The 19,285-nt window shown below is 41.5% G+C and overlaps 2 protein-coding genes across 6 annotated transcripts in view; one reads left to right on the top strand and one right to left on the bottom strand.

Annotated features, from left to right (window-relative positions):
- LOC133505572 (collagen alpha-1(XI) chain-like) overlaps positions 1–19,285 on the bottom strand; it is a 49,043-nt gene that overhangs the window by 29,122 nt on the left and 636 nt on the right. For 2 of the 4 annotated variants that reach the window (XM_061828712.1, XM_061828710.1), the window contains exon 1: positions 1,796–2,026. Coding sequence is in view for 1 of the 4 variants with exons in the window: in XM_061828709.1 (XP_061684693.1) it covers positions 9,338–9,404 (67 nt within the window). In the remaining 3 variants the exon portion in view is untranslated. Of the gene's footprint in view, positions 1–1,795; positions 2,027–7,156; positions 7,279–9,337; positions 9,446–19,285 lie in introns of those variants that run through there. The other 2 variants (XM_061828709.1, XM_061828713.1) reach the window with 2 other exon arrangements.
- LOC133505575 (retinol dehydrogenase 8-like) lies at positions 175–18,982 on the top strand. 2 transcript variants are annotated; one of them, XM_061828727.1, is made up of 8 exons: positions 175–304; positions 8,520–8,624; positions 12,258–12,402; positions 15,346–15,507; positions 15,618–15,797; positions 16,191–16,284; positions 17,211–17,394; positions 17,641–18,982. In XM_061828727.1, exons 3-8 carry the CDS (start codon positions 12,297–12,299, stop codon positions 17,866–17,868), a joined length of 954 nt encoding a protein of 317 aa, XP_061684711.1. In that variant the 5' UTR covers positions 175–304; positions 8,520–8,624; positions 12,258–12,296; the 3' UTR covers positions 17,869–18,982. The 2 variants fall into 2 exon arrangements, with proteins under 2 accessions (XP_061684711.1, XP_061684710.1); XM_061828726.1 differs by lacking the exons at positions 175–304; positions 8,520–8,624 and adding an exon at positions 11,322–11,886.

Genomic DNA, 19,285 nt, shown 5'->3' with positions numbered 1-19,285 from the left:
AGGAAAAAACAATTTGGTAAATACCACATTCTCTCCTATGTTTACATTAAATACTCTACATTTATTTCCAATTTAGTAAAACAATTATGTTCAGTGCGTTAACCGCTTCAAGTTTTCTGTGACACCAAATAAACAAATGCAATGAAACTCTGAATCGCACAGGAAACAAAAAAGAATTGTTGGACAAAGCTGGAGCAGAAATGAGCGACATGTACACTTCATTGAAAATCATGAGAGGGGAACAAATAACCGGCGGACGTGTCTTGACTGGTGTGGATCATCACGCGTAATTTGCAAGCATTGGGTAAAGCTCGCTCACTCACACGCACACACACACATTGTCTTGTTAAATTCTGCCAGATGTATTGTTTTTGTGTGTGTGCATGTTTGTAATACTTTCATTATGCTGTAACTGTTTAATTGTCTTTTGTTGTTACTTTACTGGCTGTAAAACCTGTGTTGATATGTTTGTCTGATTATTCTCTGAAAACTAGGCTAGGACAAACTAGTTGTGCCAAAATAAATATTAATGGAAATATACGTGTATATATTCATTCATCTTCCATTCCACTTTTCCTCAGAAGGGTCTCAGGCGTGCTGGAGCCTTTCCCAGCTAGCATCATGTGAAAGGCGAGGTACACCCTGAACTGGTCGCCAGCCAATCGCAGGGCACATGGAGACAGACAACATTCACACTCACAATCTTCCCCCAAGAGAGCTGGGATAGGCTCCAGCACTCCCGCGACCCTTGTGAGGATAAGCAGCTGAGAAAATGGATTGATCGATGGATATATATGAGAAACAAACTTTTTCAAATTATAGGCTTTAGCCCCCCCCCCAAAAAATTAAATAAATAAATAAATATATATATATATATATATATATATATATATATATATATATATATATATATATATACTTTTTGGTGGTTTGGAGAAAGTTAAAGACAAAAAATAATAATAACTAACTCAACTTTTTACCCCCCCAAAATTTTGGAAGGTGACATTTCTTGTTATTTTCGATTAAAAAAAAGGGGGGGGGGATCTCACTATATATATATCAAGCTTTTATTCTGAAAAAAAAAAAAAAAAAAAAATGCTATTTCTTTGTTTACAAGAGAAAATCAAAACAATAGCAATAGGGGCGGGGGTGCTGTTCCTGTTTTTCTGTCAAAGGTGACGACAAACATTTGACACAGCCAGGACAAGCCATGACACGGACAGTGACTTAGGCGTGCAGTAATGACTGTAATCCATCCTTCCTTCCATCCATTTTCTGAGCCGCTTATCCTCACGAGGGTTGCGGGAGTGCCGCTTTAGCTGAGCCATGTTTGCTTGCACACACCTTTTCAGGTCTGCCTATAATAATAGTAACTTGCTCACTTCCATTCAAGTTCAGCCATGCTTTTGCGGTATTAGTTGTGAAGAGATGCAAGAAACTACATATACATAATCCACATATAGTATACACTTCACCAGAATAATTACAGGTGTGTTTGGGATAATAGTGGTACACTCCTTCAGGGAACACATGCGTGTACTACTAATTGGTTGTGCTATGCTAATTCTGATGCATCAGAAATGCTAGTATTGTTTGTTTGTTTTTTTGTTTTGTCCCAGTGCACCCCTGAATGCACTGCATTTCAAACCAATATCTGGAGAAAAATACCTGTCAGATGAAAAGAAGCCATCTTTCCAACAAAAGAATAACGCACATATTTCAATAAAGCCGGTCACAACCCTGTGCTACCATAGAGAATCAGAGCGGCAGCAGATATACACGCACGCACACCCACCCAGTAGACTTGCACCTGCACTGCCTGAGGAGCAGCTGCAAGAGGATAAAAGTCAGCGATCCGTCACTCATTCCAAACCCTCTGGAGTTGACTTCTTTTGGCTTCCGTCACGTGTCCCAAAACTTGTGTACACCTACAAATCTCATCTAACGGGAAACAAACAACTATCTGAAAAGCAGATGTGTGCCACTGTGTTTAGCAGTGGTCAGTGCGTGTGTTTGTTGTTTTGTGTGTTTGTCATTAGTGTGTCATCGCAGGACTTCAGGCAAAGAATGTCATAAAATTTAGGGGCGGTGTCCCACTTCACGACACAAAGCACTCATTGCGTGTCTGACACGTTGGACTTGATGACCATGTCCAAAGAGCCTAGACAAACAACAACAACAAAGCATTTTTACAATGGCTTTTATTTGCAATTTGATTCAGGGCAGGAGGCGGGGGTGATGTACGACATGAGAGGGGAAAGAACAGGAATGAGTTCAGATTTAAAAGGGGGATGGGACAAAAATAAACTAGCTTTCATCAGAAAAAACAACAAAAATAACTGGATTTAAAACAGTTTTCATATGTAAAAATAACAGAAATCACCATTACATTGGATTTTAATTGACAGTTTTTATTTAAAAAAATGACCCCTAATCTGAAAAATATAACATAAGGTAACCTGGTATTGAAATATATTATTACAAAAATGAATTGAAAAAGCTCATAAATTAAATTAACTCATACATCAATGTATTATTTTATCGTTTATTTTAAAGTCTGGGGGGGGTCTGAAAAATGAAAAACTGCGTTTTGGGGGATTTTGGAAAAAAAAAATCTTGAATTTATGTTTTTAAAAAAGACGCTTCTCAATTCTTTAGATAAAAAGAAGAAAATCGAAAGAAAAAAGTATTTGTTGTTGTTATTACATCCATCCATTTTCTTAGCTGCTTATCCTCACAAGGGTCGTGTGGAGTGCTGGAGGCTTTCCGAGCGGTCAACGGTCAGGAGGTGGGGTACACCCTGAACTGGTTGCCAGCTAATCGCAGGGCACATCGAGATAAACAGCCACACTCACAATCATAATCACATTTAGGGGCAATATAGAGTGTCCAATTAATGTTTCATGTTTTTGGGATGCGGGAGGAAACCGGAGTACCCGGAGAAAACCCACGCAGGCACGGAAGAACATGCATGCATGATTGAACCTCAGAACTGTGAGGCCAATGCTTTCCAGCTGATCCACCGTGCCGCCTGTTGTCATTACATACTGTTAAATCGCTAAATATGGTAAAAGCATCGCCCCAAAAAATAAAACAAAAAAGAACTGCTAAGGAGAAAACTAGAATGAGGAAACGTGTTTCATTTCCTCTTGGCTCAAACACAGTGAAGAATCTCTCCTGCTGTGTCACCCCCCCCCCCCCCCCTCCATAAACACACGCACGCACGCACGCACGCACACGCACTCGATAAAGTGGACGGCTCATTAGCATTAGCATCAGTGTAATAACCGTTGATCCCAGGCCTCGCGACGGTATCAAAGGCAAGTCAACATGTTTGCGAATCAGCGGGGTTAAACGTGCGCCTCACTCTGTAATGCGTCACGTCGAGAACAAAGAGCGAGGAGCCGCATTCCTCCGACGTCACACTGTCCACTGTGCGCCAGTATGTTTCTTGCACAGTGGTCCCTCAATTTACCAGCGATCCGACTTGTGAATTTTTCAAGATCCAAGTCGTCGCTTCATACCCTGTGAGCAAAAATTCAAGTTACGAGCCTTACATGGTGGCGGCGAACGTCACCAAAAAAGTAATAAATAAAATCTGTGGTTTGGCAGCACAAGACCAGTTCTTTAAAAAGATCCCAAGTGTGCCTGTGTCAAGCTGTGTATTTCCAGTCCCAGTGGGGTGTACTGTCAAACTAAACATAAAACAAATAGAATGTACCCAAACTATTAAAGTCAAGTAACATCAATGCTAAAACACCGTGCAAAATGCCACAGGTGGGCTTACAAAACTTCAATTTCAACACAAATTGTGTGGCAACACAATATATGTATGTATCGGACTGGCCTCTGGAAGCAAAGACATGCAAACCAGAAGGAGCAGCACAATGTCCATTGAACTTAAACATGAAATTATGATGCACAAACTGTTTAATTCTTTACATGTAACTTTTTACTATTGTTACTAATTGTATTTTTTCAATGTATTTATTTATTTATTTTTATCCACATGTGGATCGTGGGAATGCTGGAGACTCAGCTATCTTCTTGCCAGCCAATCGCAGCTCATTTATTATTATTATTATTATCTGTTATTACCATTATTATCTTCAAATGTGGTTGAAAACTGCATAAAAGTGCATAGCTGGGCTCTATAGGTTTAGACAATTATTCCACTTTGTCAAGTAATTAGAATTGGTCAGGGCCATTTATTTATATAGATATAATATATATATATATACTGTCTATATAAAGCTAGATTTTAAAAGAGCATGGCATCTTCTTATCAACTCAGCATCTTTTCCGAGTCCTTTAGCAACTATGTTTCAGTTTCTAGCACTTTAATTTCTGCTAGAAAACAAACAAAATGAGCAAAGTCATTTTCACATTGTTTAGCGCAGTGGTTCGCAAGTTTTCATTTTTTTTTTCCCCCCGGCGCCACCCTTTTGGAACTCAAATTATTTTTAGCAACAACAAAAGACTAAATACTAGGTTGTCCCAATGTCGTTTTTAAGTTAATGCTTTCACTGTGTTGTTTTACACTTTTGGGGGGAAGTGGAGGAGTACTTCATGTGCTCCTCAAATGGGACTGAAGTCAGATAAAGCCAGATATTGGTTTGGCCAGAGAGCAGCCAGCCAGAGCCCTGAGCTCTGTCCCCTGACCTCTGAACCCTGAATCCGGAATCTTGAGCCCTGAGACCTTAGCCCTGGCCTGGGCCTGCCACCCAAAATTTTGACACCAAATGCACCAAGCACACAAGCATGGCAATCTTGAAAATTAAATGTGAAACCTTGTTGGGTGTTTTTAGTTTAACTCTATAGCTCAATCTTTACAGCCTCGTGCCAGGAGAAAAAATTAATCCTCAATGTATCCACACATCACTTCATGTAAAAACTGCCTTAATGCTTTACGGGTTTTCACAAATATTTTTTTGGTATTAGGCAACACGGTGGATCAGCTGGTAAAGCGTTGGCATCACAGTTCTGAGGACCCAGGTTCAATCATGTGTGGAGTTTGCATGTTCTCCCCGTGCCTTCGTGGGTTTACTCCGGGCACTGCGGTTTCTTCCCACATCACAAAAACATGCAACATTAATTGGACAATCTAAATTGCCCCGAGGCGTGATCGCGAGTGCGACTGTTTGTCTCTGTGCCCTGTGATTCGCTGGCAACCACTTCAGGGTGTACCCCACCTCCTGCCCGTTGACAGCTGGGATAGGCTCCAGCACTCCCTGTGACCCTCGTGAGGATAAGCGGCTAAAGAAAATGGATGGATGGTTTTTTTTATGTTATTGTGTTAACCTTTTAAACCCACCCCACACAAAAAGTCAATCCATTCCTACAGACTCAAATTGTATAAACATCTCTGAGCAGGAATCAAAAGCACACCGCCCACAACCAAAGTCAGGAATGTATACCACGAACTACACAAGCAGTGACTGAAAAAAACTCGTACTTCCACAACCATAAGGCACACTTCAAAGTCTTAATCTTTCTCCAAAATGGACAGTGCCTTATAATACGGTACACCTTACTTACTGTGCACCAAGTTCCAAAATCTATAAATGTTGTGTGAATAATTCAATAAACCACAGTACCACCAAACACTGGTTACATGGATATCATCCATCATGCACGCTAGCATATGTGTAAGGATGCATGCTACCATTTGGTGGCGCTCATGACACAGTAAGGAACAATTGCACTTTTATTTTTGGAAGCAGAAGAACTTGGGGTCATATCAAAACTAAAATTAGCACACCGCAGCAAACAGAATAGCATAACTAGCAAATCATAAAAAGATGACTGAAGAAATAATTGGCGGAAAACATGCACTACTATTTACATCCTTAATACCGCAAAGCATGTTGTGAGGCGCTCCCGAAGCCCTAAGCAAATTCATGATGTAAATTGTGTTTCTACTGCATGTTTTGTCTCAATTAATTATTTGTGCCAATAATATGGTTCACCTTATGTATATCAAATATGAAAACAACAAAAACAGCACCCATAACTCAGACTGAGCCTTTTAATATGCTGCGCCTTAAATTCGTGAAAATACGGTACTTAAGCGAGTTCTTGCTCGCGGCTACAAGTCAGCAATCTAAGACCCCAGGCCGCATTTGAGCGGTCGCACGCATATTTTTTTTTACATCCGATAAACTCGAGTTCATTCTTATTCTTTCATTCTGTCATGATTGACAGGTGGAATTGTAGTTTTATGAGGACATGCTGCCCAGGTGCAAGCGTTCCTATCAGGTTTGCGCCCTCCCTTGTGTGAGCCCTTTAAACTCTGCCAAGCAACAAGCGGAAAATTTCTCATAGGCTTGTGGGGCAGTTAGGTTTGAGCCCCTGTGCATTCGACCTAATGACAAATTTGGTTTGCGTTTTTTTTTTTTTTTTTTTTTTTTTTTTTTCAGTAAAGCCACACTTTTGGTGTTACAATTTACAATTTGTAGCCACAACCTGTTTTGGTTCCTAAAATTGGGATGAATTCACTCTGAAAACACATCAGACGGCAGAACAATCTTGTAAGATATTGTTCAAATTTAAGATTGTGTGGTGTCTTACATGCTTGGTCAAGAAAGGACAGAGTCGGTCCAAAAATCAGACTTATTGTCTTTATGAGTGCAAAAGTCCCTCAGGCTCCTACTTTGATCCTGTACAACAGAAAAATTCATCAAGTACAGCTAAAATGGACTACTTTCGGGATTCTGAATGAATGCACAGAGCCTGAAACACATCACCGATAAGCCAAATTTAATTTGAGTATAACAACACTAAGACCAATAAGAAATGTGCTGCAGCCACACAGTTGAGCATATTCTGAAGCGGCGATCCGGGTTGAAATGGGCAGCGAGGAGCTCAGAGTAAGCAGGTATGGAAGAACAAGTTCAAACACATAGATGGCGTGTCTAGGAATTGCGCAGTGACTGTTCAGAGCTCCACAATGACAATAACACCAATATTGATAATAATAATAAGACACAAAAATAACATCAGCCAGACTATGTGTGTGTGTGTGTCTTTTAGCTAGCTTAATGTGTTTAGGGTCCATTCTGCATTTGGGGGGATGACCCAAACAAACGGAACAAATTTTTATCTTTCTGTATAAAATTTTGTCTACATTCATGAAATTGAATATGTATCGCTTTACCTGGCAACAAGTGACACACGGCAGTTTGTTTTGTTGGTCGATGGGGCAGTTATGACACAGCCCCACGAGGACATTTTTTACATTCCCCAAAGGGGCAGTTAAGGTTTGAACCCGATGAGCTCTGCCTTGGAACAAGTGGCAAAATGATTTTGTTGCTCTACGGGTTGTTGCGATTCAAGCACTTTGATATCTTCTTAGCAACAGGTGGAAATGTGTTTCATTGGTCCATTGGCTTGGTCTGTTTGAACACAATGAAATCTGCCGAGCAACAGGAGGCCATTGCCATTGGTAGTGGCCAGTGAAAAATCTGCCTGTGATGCAGCTAATTTTCAAGCACTTAAATCCTAGCTAGTAGCAAGTGGATTTTTTTTCTTTCTTCAGCGTAATGGGGCAGTCATGGTCGGATAACATGAAATCTACCTAGAAACACGTGACACAAACGGTGATAGAAACATTTGTCCACTGACCCAAGGGCTGTTCGTATTTAGAACCATGAACCCTGCCTAGCAACAAGTGGGTCATTTTTGCTCTTCGAAGGTCATTAAAACAAGACAATGACATTTGTACATGTACTTGGAACATCATAATGAGCACCTCTGTGCATAAGATTCCAGGGAGGGATCGTTTGACAAGGTGTCCATCTGGGTGGAAGTGCTAACTCTGTCCTTAGAATCAGAATCAGCTTTTCACATCCTCCTCCCACATCCCTAAAACGTGTACGTTAGGTTAATTGAAGACTTTACGTTGCCCGTAGGTGCGAATGTGATTGTGAATGTTGTTGTTTGTTTTGATGTGCCCTGAGACTGGCTGGCATCCAGTTCAGGATCTCGTTCAGAGACACAGTTGCTGTTATCGGCTCCAATACCCATGTGAGGATGACTAGTATGGAAAATGAATGAATGAATGATTGTCTAATTTAGGGAAACTAAAAGAAATAATTTTGAGGGGAGGGCAAATACATTTTCACAGCACTGTATGACATGTCGAACATATGGAACTTATCGAAAATATATATTTTTTTCAAAACTATACTGCTTTTTCTAGACAATACACATTTCCCAAAATGTACAACTCTTCAGATATGTAGGTTTAAAAAAAAAGTCTTAGATTTTTAAAATACAGTAATTGACTTAATTAATTAATTTTATTCCATGAACACACTTGTATGTCAAAAAATTTTTCAAATCATCTTACCTCATTGAAATAAACTGAAATGCTATTAATCTGTTACACCCCAGGTAAAAAGACCCGAAAAATATTTTGTAACATGTAACAGTACTGCACTTTGTTTAAACATGTAGTAATAACGAAATGAAATAGAAATTAAAGACTTAAACTGATCATGTTTGAATTTATTGTGCAGCTACTCCAGGTGTCTGCACCATGGCCACCAGAGGGTACTACAACACGTACAACCATTCGATGTACCTTTGATGATGAAACCCAGAAGAAGACTGTCGTCACTCAGGTGCAGTAACATTAGCTGCTTTTTGCAGAGGACAAAGAATATATCGTATGCCTCTGAGTATTGTCTCTCTGCATGTGTTGATACCATTTGCATTCAAACATTTAAAGGTTACGAACTTCTGTAATGACGCTAGTTTTATTAGCCCGTCTATGAGGTTAGTGGAAATTACGGCAACGTTAATGTGGTTTGGTTAAATGGATTTCTGTTTCATTTTGGGTTTTAAAAGTCGCTGACAGTGTAGCGGTACACATGCTTGACTATGGTGTGGGATCAATTCCCGCTCAGTGATGGTGTCGATATGTGCCCTGTGAGTGACTCCTGACCACTTTAGGTTGTAGTCCAAAGTTAGCTGGAAAAGCCTCCAGCACTCCCACAACCCTTGTGAGGATAAGTGGCTTGGAAAACGGATGTATATTTCGTTTGAGAGTAAACTTCAACTAGGAGTGTTATTAAACAGCTTGAAGCCTCTTTTATGAAGAATTCTGCCAATTATATGTGAAGTTAACTGCCATCATCTAACGCTTGTAACAAGTTTTTAAAATCATAAGTCAACACATATAAATGACCGAAATACGACACGCTCGTCAGTTGCGATACCACTGTTGGAACTTTTTTAAGTGTTGCCTGATGACTTTATACAAGCAAGAAAAATGCCCCCCCCCAACCTCAACCAAAAAAAAGCATTTCTGTCAAAACAGACGTCTTCCTCCTACCTGCCGTTGAGCTATGAAGCACGGCGGTGAAGAAGAGGACCAGCGTCCGTCCATCCACCCGCCGCATCCTGCCTCGTCCAACGTCTTCCTTCCTTCCAGCTGCTCCTCCTAATTAATCAAGCATGAAGGCTTTTATCGATTCAAGCGATCAATTTTGCAACGAGCGGAGACGCCAAGCGCCTTTATTCTGGACAGCGAAAAAGGAAAACGACGGGGAAGGAAGAAAAATTCTCCCCCCAATTATTGCAAGTTCACTCTTCCCACCCACCCTGCACTACTTTTCCTTCACTTTCCCTCCCCTCCACCCCCCTCCCCCTTCTCCCTCTTAATGACCCCCCCTAAATTACACTTTTCATTAGTCTTATTCACCCACTTGTAGAGTAAGTATGGAAAATAACAGGACAGAGATGCATAATTACAAATGAAGACTTGTGCTGTTTAGTTTGCACATATACACTTGCGTGTGCATCCATAAACACTCTCTCTCTCTTGATCTCTCTCTCTCTCTCTCTTTTCAAAGCATGCTAGGACAGGACAAAGCTGCTGCCCAACTAATAAAAATATGCTGCTGCGGATTCCTGTCTGTCCTTGCCCACGCCATTTTGCACACGCACACACAAAAAAAGCAATGTAATAAAAGTCTCTTAATTTAGTCAAAAGACACCAATAAAAGTCCAGGATGAGCCCATTTGCTCGAAGGAAGGTATACTTTTGTTTATGGGGATGAGCAAGGCAGCAGGGATTAAAGTGTATAGCACGCACGCATGCGGTGTTCGTAAATGCAGACTTTTCCAGCTGAAATGGGGAATTTGGGTCGTCCCCTAACACTAAACGTAGTAAAAATGTGACATTAACAGATGTAGGTGGATTGAAGTTCAATTGTTTCAGTGCAGAAGGTTTTATGTAGGCGGGACGGTGGCGCAGAGTTGTGGGGACTCGGTTCAATCCCGGCATGCCTGTGTGGAGTTTGTATGTTTTCCTTGTGCTTGCGTGGGTTTTCTCCGGCCACTCCGGTTTCCTCCCACATCCCAAAAACATGCAACATTCATTGGAGACTCTAAATTGCCCCCAGGTGTGATTGTGAGTGCGGCTTTTTGTCTCTATGTGCCTTGCGATTGGCTGTCAACCAGTTCAGTGTGTACCCCGCCTCCTGCCTCTTGACGCTGGGATAGGCTCCAGCACTCCCATGGCCCTTATGAGGATAAGCAGCAAAGAAAATGGATGGATGGAAGGTTTTATGTAATGATTCCATGTTTCTTCCCCGATTCCAACCATTCCAACTACTACTCAACTTAAATTTTTTTTACTCATTCTGAGCATCTTGGTGACTCTTACACATCCATCGTCAACATTTTCAATTTCCAAAGATCGGATTTGCCACAGTTTCCATGACAAAATTCCAATTCTCATTTTAGTGGAGTGGAGACATTTTAAAAATGTACACCATCTTTCCACATGTGTGATGCTAATTCCTACGGAGCTCCTAAAGGCACATAGCGGGGGGTGGAGAGGGGAACTTGTTTCTCATTCTAATGAGAAAGTTTCTGATTGTAACGAGTACATTTCTCATTATAATAAGTAACTTCCTCATTATGACGAGAACGTTTCTCTTTACAATGAGAACATTTCAAGATATGTCGACCTGTGAGTCGTAGCTTATATACCTGCTAGCGGTAGCTTCCTGCATTCGTCTAGCCGTAAGTAGTTTATTTACACTTTCCTTCCGGGCACATCAGCAGACGACTTGCAAGTAAAACAGCAATGTCCTTATAATAAAGTCCCAAATGAACATAGAACCGGACTAACTCCTGCATTGTCATTGTCACACAGAAATGGAAACCGAAATGAATAAGGGTCTTTTATACATGCACGCATGCAATGGACTAGTTTCTCATTACAATGAGAAACATCCATCCTGTCTTGAGCAAGAATGAACCACGGTCAAGAGTGGCCTGGCCTGGCCACCGCTTTGGGCGGTCTCATCTCTGACACCTGTCAACAGTCACAGCTGTTTTGCATGAGGCACTGTGATTAGACCAAGTATTTAAGTTGAAGTTTTGTCATTCGGTTTTGCCAGTTCGTTGTGCCCTGAGTTAGTAAGTTGTATTCAGCGAGAGTAGGAATCTCCACCACGGAGAATAGTGTAGTGTTGAGCTATCCTCCTCACAGCGTTTCTGTGCCACCACAGTTTAGTCCTGTCTTAGTTTCGTTTTCATAGTCATCGTCAAGTCGTAGTTCATGTTTCCTAGTTTGTCTCCTAGTCATCGGACCTCGCTTCACGTTTTTGGATCCTGTCTTTGCTTAGCGTTTTGTGCCTCTGCCTTCTCGGACTGCTTACGCCGTGTATGACCTTGTTCCGTGAATAAACCACGCCTAACATCATGCCCACATCTCTGAGTCCTGCATTTGGGTCCAGCCCCGCACCGATGGTTCATGACACATCAATTTTCTTAGCCGCTTATTCTCACAAGGGTCGCGAGAGTGCTGGAGCATATCCCAGTGGTCAACGGGCAGAGGCTGGGTACACCCTGAACCAGCATCAGGCGCAGGTAGAGTGCCAGCCAATCGCAGGGCACATGGAGACAGACAACAGTCCCACTCACAATCCCCACTTAGGAGCAATTTAGAGTGTCCAATTAATGTTGCATGTTTTTGGATGTGGGAGGAAACCGGAGGCCAACACTTTCCAGATGTGCCACCATGCCCCCCACAATGAGAAACAAGTTTTTTTTTTGTTTTTTTTTGTCTTATGTCCCTTTTGGGGGAAAAAAAAGTACAAAAACTCTGCCCTGGAACAGAATATTTCTATTTCCATCGTTTCATTTCTTTAAAAAATGGGTTTGTAAAGACTGAATGTAATAACCCGCAGGACTCACAGAGGTTAATCCGCATCTTGTCCATGTGATTCTGATCCTCTTAGAGCGACCGCTCATCTCACCTTAGCCTTCTGTGGACAGAGATGGCAAGCGGCGGGCAAAAAGTGGTGCTGATCACCGGGTGCTCGTCGGGCATTGGCCTCAGGATGGCCGTGATGCTCGCCAAGGACCAACAAAAGCGCTACCACGGTAGGTGAATTGTTGTTGCTATCTTTTAGGGGCCTTAACATTGACTGAAGCGGCTTGCGTCCATATTGGGCTGTGTGTTTTCCAAAATGGGATGAGAAATGTTTTGCCTTAAAAAAAAAAATTGACACATAATCCCCTGTTATAACAAAGTGGAAAATGTTTTTAGAATTTACACCTTAAAGCCAAGAAATGCTTCTACATCAATTTTTAAAGTTGTGAGGTTTTACCAAACGAAGGGACTGGAGATGAAAACTAGTTTTTCAGTTAACTTGGGTGTATTTACATGTATTAAAATGATCAATCATCTAAAAATAATTTGTAAAATACAATTTTAATTATTAATAATAATATTTTAAAATAGGTAAACCTACACTGGTGGACGGCTGGTTAGAGCGTCTGTCCCACAGTTATGAGCAACGGCGTTCAAATCCCAACCTGGAGTTTTCCATGTTGTCCCCGTATCTGCGTAAGCTTAGTAAAAACTAACATTTTATTTTCTGGTACTAAATAAGCGTACAAAAATAATAGAGGCAGTTATCTAGTTGTTATTTTTTTAAATAATTGCTTAATAAGTACTTGCCACAACAAAGACTTTCATCATGACAATGGTGCACTTAAGAGCCTTATATGGGTCACATGGTTATGTAGATTATAGCTGTAGCATTGTTACCTATTCGTTCATTCATCTATCTATTTTCTGAGCCGCTTATCCTCACAAGGGTCGTGGCAGTGCCTGAGCCTATCCCAGCTGTCGTCGGGCAGGAGGTGGGGTACACCCTGAACAGGTGGCCAGCCAATCGCAGGACACACGGAGACAAACAACCATTTGCACTCAGAATCACATCTATGGGCAATTTAGAGTGTCCAATTAATGTTGGATGTTTTTGGGATGTGGGAGGAAACCGGAGTGCCCGGAGAAAACCCAAGCAGACACGGGGAAAACATACAAACTCCACACAGGCGGGACAGGAATTTGAACCCCGGTCCACGGAACTGTGAGGCCAATGTTCTAACCAGATGCCGCAGAAATTTTCATTCAACAGAAAAACATCTGAACGTGAAATACAGATAATGGTATCTAATCTAAAACTACATTAAGTCCTTGTTAGGTCAACTTTATGATGGGCTTTTCTGGAACACTAACGTTAATAATATGATCTTATAATATGAGCACAGAGAGTCTCCATAGGCTACTTTAGGTTCTACTTGCCACACATGAGCTACAGTATCTTGAACATCAAATACCGACCAATAAATACATCATCACTTTGACTATTTACTGTATGGTTTTTATTATTTTTCTTCATTCCTGTGTCAGAATGCAGGAATGTACATAAAGCCCGGAATCCTTAAACCCACACACAGTCAGTGCGTGGTTCGTGTATTGCGTATGAGCTACTAAACTCAGTTTGACATGGCGGAACTTGCAGCGACGGTCTTTTTATAGCCCCGCTCTACCTGCGCCTGATGCTTAATCTTTGCTGCTTCGATGCTTTAGTAGTACGTTTGCAGACCAGGCAGAGCACATCGTGTTAGCATTAGAATTGCTGCTAACAGGAGTGTACGAGTCTATAAAAAGTCCACACAGCCTCTTCAAATGATTGTGATAGAAGAAAAAATAGACCATCAAATCATTTTAAAACCTTTTCCACCATTAATGTGATCTGTAGCTATAGCTAACCTTTACAAAAATAAAAATAAATCTTTGCAATAGGGGGACTAAACACAAACAACTGGTTTCATAAGACACATGAAACTTTGATGTGTTCAGAATTGGTGTTCAAATTAAATTGTTTCATTAATTAAATCAGAATATGCACACATTTGCGAGCATTTAAAGTGCCTCTGATTAACCACGGAAACATTTCAGCTATTCGAGAAGATATTTGTCTGCTTTCAAGCAGAAACTTGAAGATTTTGAGCCAACAGAGACTGCTGTTTTGAACTGTTCATAATTGCCTCCAACTTGACTACGACCCACCGCCCGCACTGCTCCAGATGCCACCCCCATGCTTCACTTATATAAGACACTAAACATTCGTTTATACTGTTGTACTTTAGTACATCTCTGGGTTGTAGTTGAATCGGCATACCAGTACTATATTGATACTGTCACCAACTGGCATGTTTTCCAATTGCAATTGTCTAGTATAAGAGATGTTTAAAGGGGAAGTCTACTCATTGAAAATAACAATGTATCAGGTAGGTCATCTCATTGGTACTCTAACTTTAAAATAAAGATTTTCATCAGCTATCATTTAAGGTTGTGTTGAGGATATTTATATCGGGAATTACGAATTTTCATGGGCGCCGCCATTTTGGCAAGTCACATGACCAACGTGCACGGCTGTGACGTGTCGTGCTCAAACTGAGGCTCGGTTACATTCCTCCACAGTTATGTCCAGCGCCGAATTCTCTGATTTATCCTCATCTGATGAAGAAATAGAAGTAGCAGTTGATCGGAAAGACGGAGGAATACTTCCATACCAATTTGAACCTGTGGCTGTCAATAATATTGGAATGACGCGGACTCTTACTACTCGGAGGTCTACGCGCGTAGGTCATGTGACTCGCCTAAATGTCAGTGACCGGGAACATTCAAAATTGCCGATATAAATATCCTCAACATAACCTTAAATGATATCTGATGAAAATCTTTATTTTAAAGTTACAGTACCAATGACATGACCTATCTGATACATTGTTATTTTCAACAGGTGGACTTCCCCTTTAATTTCCAGCATTTTTTAGTTTGTACTTACAGTAGCAGACACTTTCGTTCTTCGCTATGAAAAAAAGTCAAGCCTGATGAGATTTATTTTTGTCAAGCACGATCATGGTTTGAAGTCTTTGAATTTGGAGGAATCTCCCAAAGAGATAAATCTAAGATGAACCCCGAATTGACCACTCTTGTTATTGTCACCTCGTTTACTCCAATCACAGTCATAGCTACCATGCGAGACCTGAAGCGCAAGGACAAGCTGGTGGAAGCTGCCGGGGACACGTACGGGAAAACTCTCTCTCTGGCCGTGTTGGACGTGTGCAGCGACGCGTCGGTCAAACAGTGCATCGACGGCATCAAGGATCGCCGCGTCGACGTCCTTGGTGAGTCGTCGCCACGCTGCAACAGCTTCGCTGACTGGTTACAAACACGACACAGCAATTAATCTGCCAAACTATTAGCAAGCACAATCCTGTTGCATTTCCCCGACCAGTCAACAACGCAGGCATCGGTCTGGTCGGCCCCCTGGAAAGCATTCCCATCGAGGAGATGAAGAAGGTGTTCGAGACCAACTTCTTCGGCGTAATTCGAATGATCAAGGAGGTGATGCCGGACATGAAGAGACGCAAAGGGGGGCACATCATCGTGGTCAGCAGCGTCATGGGACTCCAAGGTAGGCGCCTCCCAAAATACCGCATTTATACTGCATGTTTATGACAGACGTAGACTCGTGCCCTTCTTTAGGTATTGCTGGAGTTGTACTTTAGTGTATAGTCTTTCCTCACTTTTATTGAGCCAAGCTGTGCGGGAATCGTGATGATCTTGTTTAACTTTACAAACAAATATTTTTGCGTGAAATCTCGGCCTGTGAAGTTAAACACTAGTCAATGATTGTGTTGTATGAATGGCAACACGTTAATCTCATCTAATGGAAGACCAAAATTGTTCTGCCGCTCACTTGCATGCAGACAGAAGCAGGCCAGATAAAGATTATGTCTAGTATTATATTATAATTTTCAGACCAGTTATAGTTATATATACACTACATATTTGTGTTTCTTGACAGGAGTGGTCTTCAATGACATCTACGCGGCTTCTAAGTTTGCCATGGAGGGCTTTTGCGAGAGTCTGGCTGTGCAGCTCCTGAAGTTTAATGTCACGTGAGCGTCATTTAACATTCTCAAAATTTTGGGGTCCCGAGGAGGTGTTTTTCTGAGGATCCCCTCCAATAATTCTAATGACAATTAAACATAAAGCTCATGTGTAATGCTGAATGTAAAATATTTTGAAAAAATGAAAAAAAAAAAATCATTATAATAAGCGTACTGTTATGACATTTCCATATTTCAAAGAAAAAAAGGCTTGTAACTGATATAGGAGCAAAGACAGATTTTGCTATAAAATGCTGTTAGTATTTAACTATATTAATTTTTTCCCATAATTTTTTTCCTACATTTTTTATTTCTATCTTTGTATTTTTCCTACATCAAGTCAAAATTAAACATGGATCATATCATTCTCCAGATCCAAGCATGCACTTTTTAAAATGATACGACATAATTTAGCAGCACGGGGGATCAGCTGGTAAAGCGTTGGCCTCACAGTTCTGAGGATTCAGTTCAATCCCAGCCCTGGCTGTCTGGAGTTTGCATGTTCTTCCCATGCCTGGGTGGGTTTTCTCCATGTAATCCGGTTTCCTCCCACATCCCCAAAACATGCGATATTAACTGGACACACTAAATTGCCCCTAGGTGTGATTGTGAGTGTGACTGCTTGTCTCTATGTGCCCTGCCATTGGCTGCCAACCAGTTCAGGGTATACCCCGCCTCCTGTCCAATGACAGCTGGGATAGGCTCCAGCACTCCTGCGACTCTAGTGAGGATAAGCGGCAAAGAAAATGGCCAGATGGATGGATGGCTGGACGGCATAATTTACTGCGATGGGCTGGCAAGCAGTCAAGGGTTTACCCCACCTCCTGCCCGATGTTAGCTGGGATAGGCACCAGCACTCCCGCGACCCTTGTGGGGATAAGTGTCTCAGAAAATGATTGAATAGATAATAAAAAACACAATTAAATTATCCTCAGGTTGTCGATGATTGAGCCTGGCCCAGTCCACACGGAGTTTGAGGCCAAGATGATTCAAGACGTGCGGCAGAAGGAGTACCCGGGAGCCGACCCGGACACGGTGCACTACTTCAAGAACATCTACCTGCCGTCTTCTGTGGACATCTTCGAGACACTGGGACAAACGCCGGACGACATAGCCAGAGTAAGTCCCAACCATGTTCATCCTTGATACTACGCCTTCGTGCTCTCTTGGTGAGAAGTGAGAAGTGCAAATACTGAATGATTAAGTTTTAATTTGGTACTAAAGTACATTTCAGTGTCTATATATATTTTTTTTTACCTGCACTTAAGTAAATGACTTTAATTTAATCTTATTTTGCACAAGCATCTGTGCTTCCACTTAAATACACAGGTGTGAGTACTTTTGCCACCTCTGCCGTTCTCCCAGTGCACCAAGAAGGTGATCGAAGCCGGCAGCCCTCGATTCCGCAACCTGACCAACCCGTTGTACACGCCCATCGTGGCGCTCAAGTACGCCGACGAGACGGGCGGCCTGTCGGTTCATGCCTTCTACCACATGCTCTTCAACCTGGGCCCACTCATGCACGTCAGCATGACCGCCATGAAGTATCTCACCTGCGGCTGTCTGAGGAGCCGCACTGTGTCGCCAAACTAACGACCACGGACTAAACGCTGAATTAAGACTACATTACCATAAGGGCTGTTCAATTGCTGTACAGTTACATGGGCTGCAGTTAGGGAAATTGGAAATTTCCATGGGAATTAAGGTTCAGTGAATATAAACGAGGCGGCACGGTGGATCAGCTGGTAAATAGTTCTGATAACCCGGGTTCGATCCCGACCCCGCCTGTGTGGAGTTTGCATGTTCTCCCCGTGCATGCGTGGGTTTTCTCCAAGCACTCCAGTTTCCTCTCACATCCCAAAAACATGCAACATTAATTGGACACTCTAAATTGCCCCAAAGTGTGATTGTGAGTGCGACTGTTTGTCTCCATGTGCCCTGTGGTTGGCTGGCAACCAGTTCTGGGTGTACCCTGCCTCCTGCCTGTTAACAGCTGGGATAGGCTCCAGCACTCCCCGTGACCCTTGCGAGGATAAGCAGCAAAGAAAATAGATGGATCTATATAAACAGCATCCCATTCAAGCATAGATACATTTTGTTTTCAATCCACGTGAAATAGACAGCTCTCCTTGGCCACATGTGAGGGCATTACAATACCTTCATTGCGCCCTTTTATTTTTACTTTAAATCTTGATTGCACCTCGAAATATAGCACCAACATGAAATAAAAAAAATGACCAAGGCGAGGGTCATAAAAAAATAAAAATTAAAAAAACTGTCAAGAATGAAATCTGCTTGTTTTAGTCTGGACCATTCAAAAAAAAAAAAAACCACATATATTAAAGTTCCCTTTTTAAGAGCCAACCTTCAGTTTTGTAAATTCCTCGTTCATTTCCATGAGTACCAGTAATGATTCCCATGGAAAACTTCTGGAACTTTTCGACCCTACATATGCTCCACGTCACTCATTTTTGTTATGGGCCACAATCAGAAGGCCGATACAAATGGTTACTCAGTCCCCTCATCACATTATTACATATGCACAACAAATTGAAAGATAATTAGTTTTGAAATCAGAAGTGAATGATAATATATTATTCAAACTATTTTCCAAGATATGTACCGAAACTTTATTTTTGGCATATCGTAACCCAGCAATGTACAATACAGTTACATGATCAGCAGTACATAAAAAAAAAGATTCCTGTGGGAAATCTCGTGTCGATTCACTGTGTCATGCCATATTTTCTTTTGTACATGTAACTGTTGAAATACTGTAATGTTTTCTTCATTCGCTGTCGTTTGAACACGACATTAACAACACAACTTGAATGAGGACGATTGGTGAACGCTTTGACTGACTGGCGCCATCTTGTGGACTTGCATAAATTCAGGTGTTGTGCAAACATTTAAATGTTTTTTTTTTCATTGCCTTTTTGCGTTACAGCTTGCTGATGAAATTCTGAGATCAGTGGCCCCTTCCTTTAAGAATATCCCAAAGCCTGGCAAT

This window comes from Syngnathoides biaculeatus, chromosome 9, assembly GCF_019802595.1.
Source record: "Syngnathoides biaculeatus isolate LvHL_M chromosome 9, ASM1980259v1, whole genome shotgun sequence".
NCBI lineage: Eukaryota > Metazoa > Chordata > Actinopteri > Syngnathiformes > Syngnathidae > Syngnathoides > Syngnathoides biaculeatus.
Note: the sequence above shows the minus strand (reverse complement) of the source record. Positions and strands in the feature narration are given on the sequence as shown.

Excerpts from the sequence above, each read along its gene's own strand:
- LOC133505575 (XM_061828726.1), top strand. The coding sequence starts at position 11,719 with ATGCCCACATCTCTGAGTCCTGCATTTGGGTCCAGCCCCGCACCGATG. Across the intron at positions 15,798-16,190 it reads CAGCGTCATGGGACTCCAAG|GAGTGGTCTTCAATGACATC; the intron begins GTAGGCGCCTCC and ends GTTTCTTGACAG. Across the intron at positions 16,285-17,210 it reads CTCCTGAAGTTTAATGTCAC|GTTGTCGATGATTGAGCCTG; the intron begins GTGAGCGTCATT and ends AATTATCCTCAG.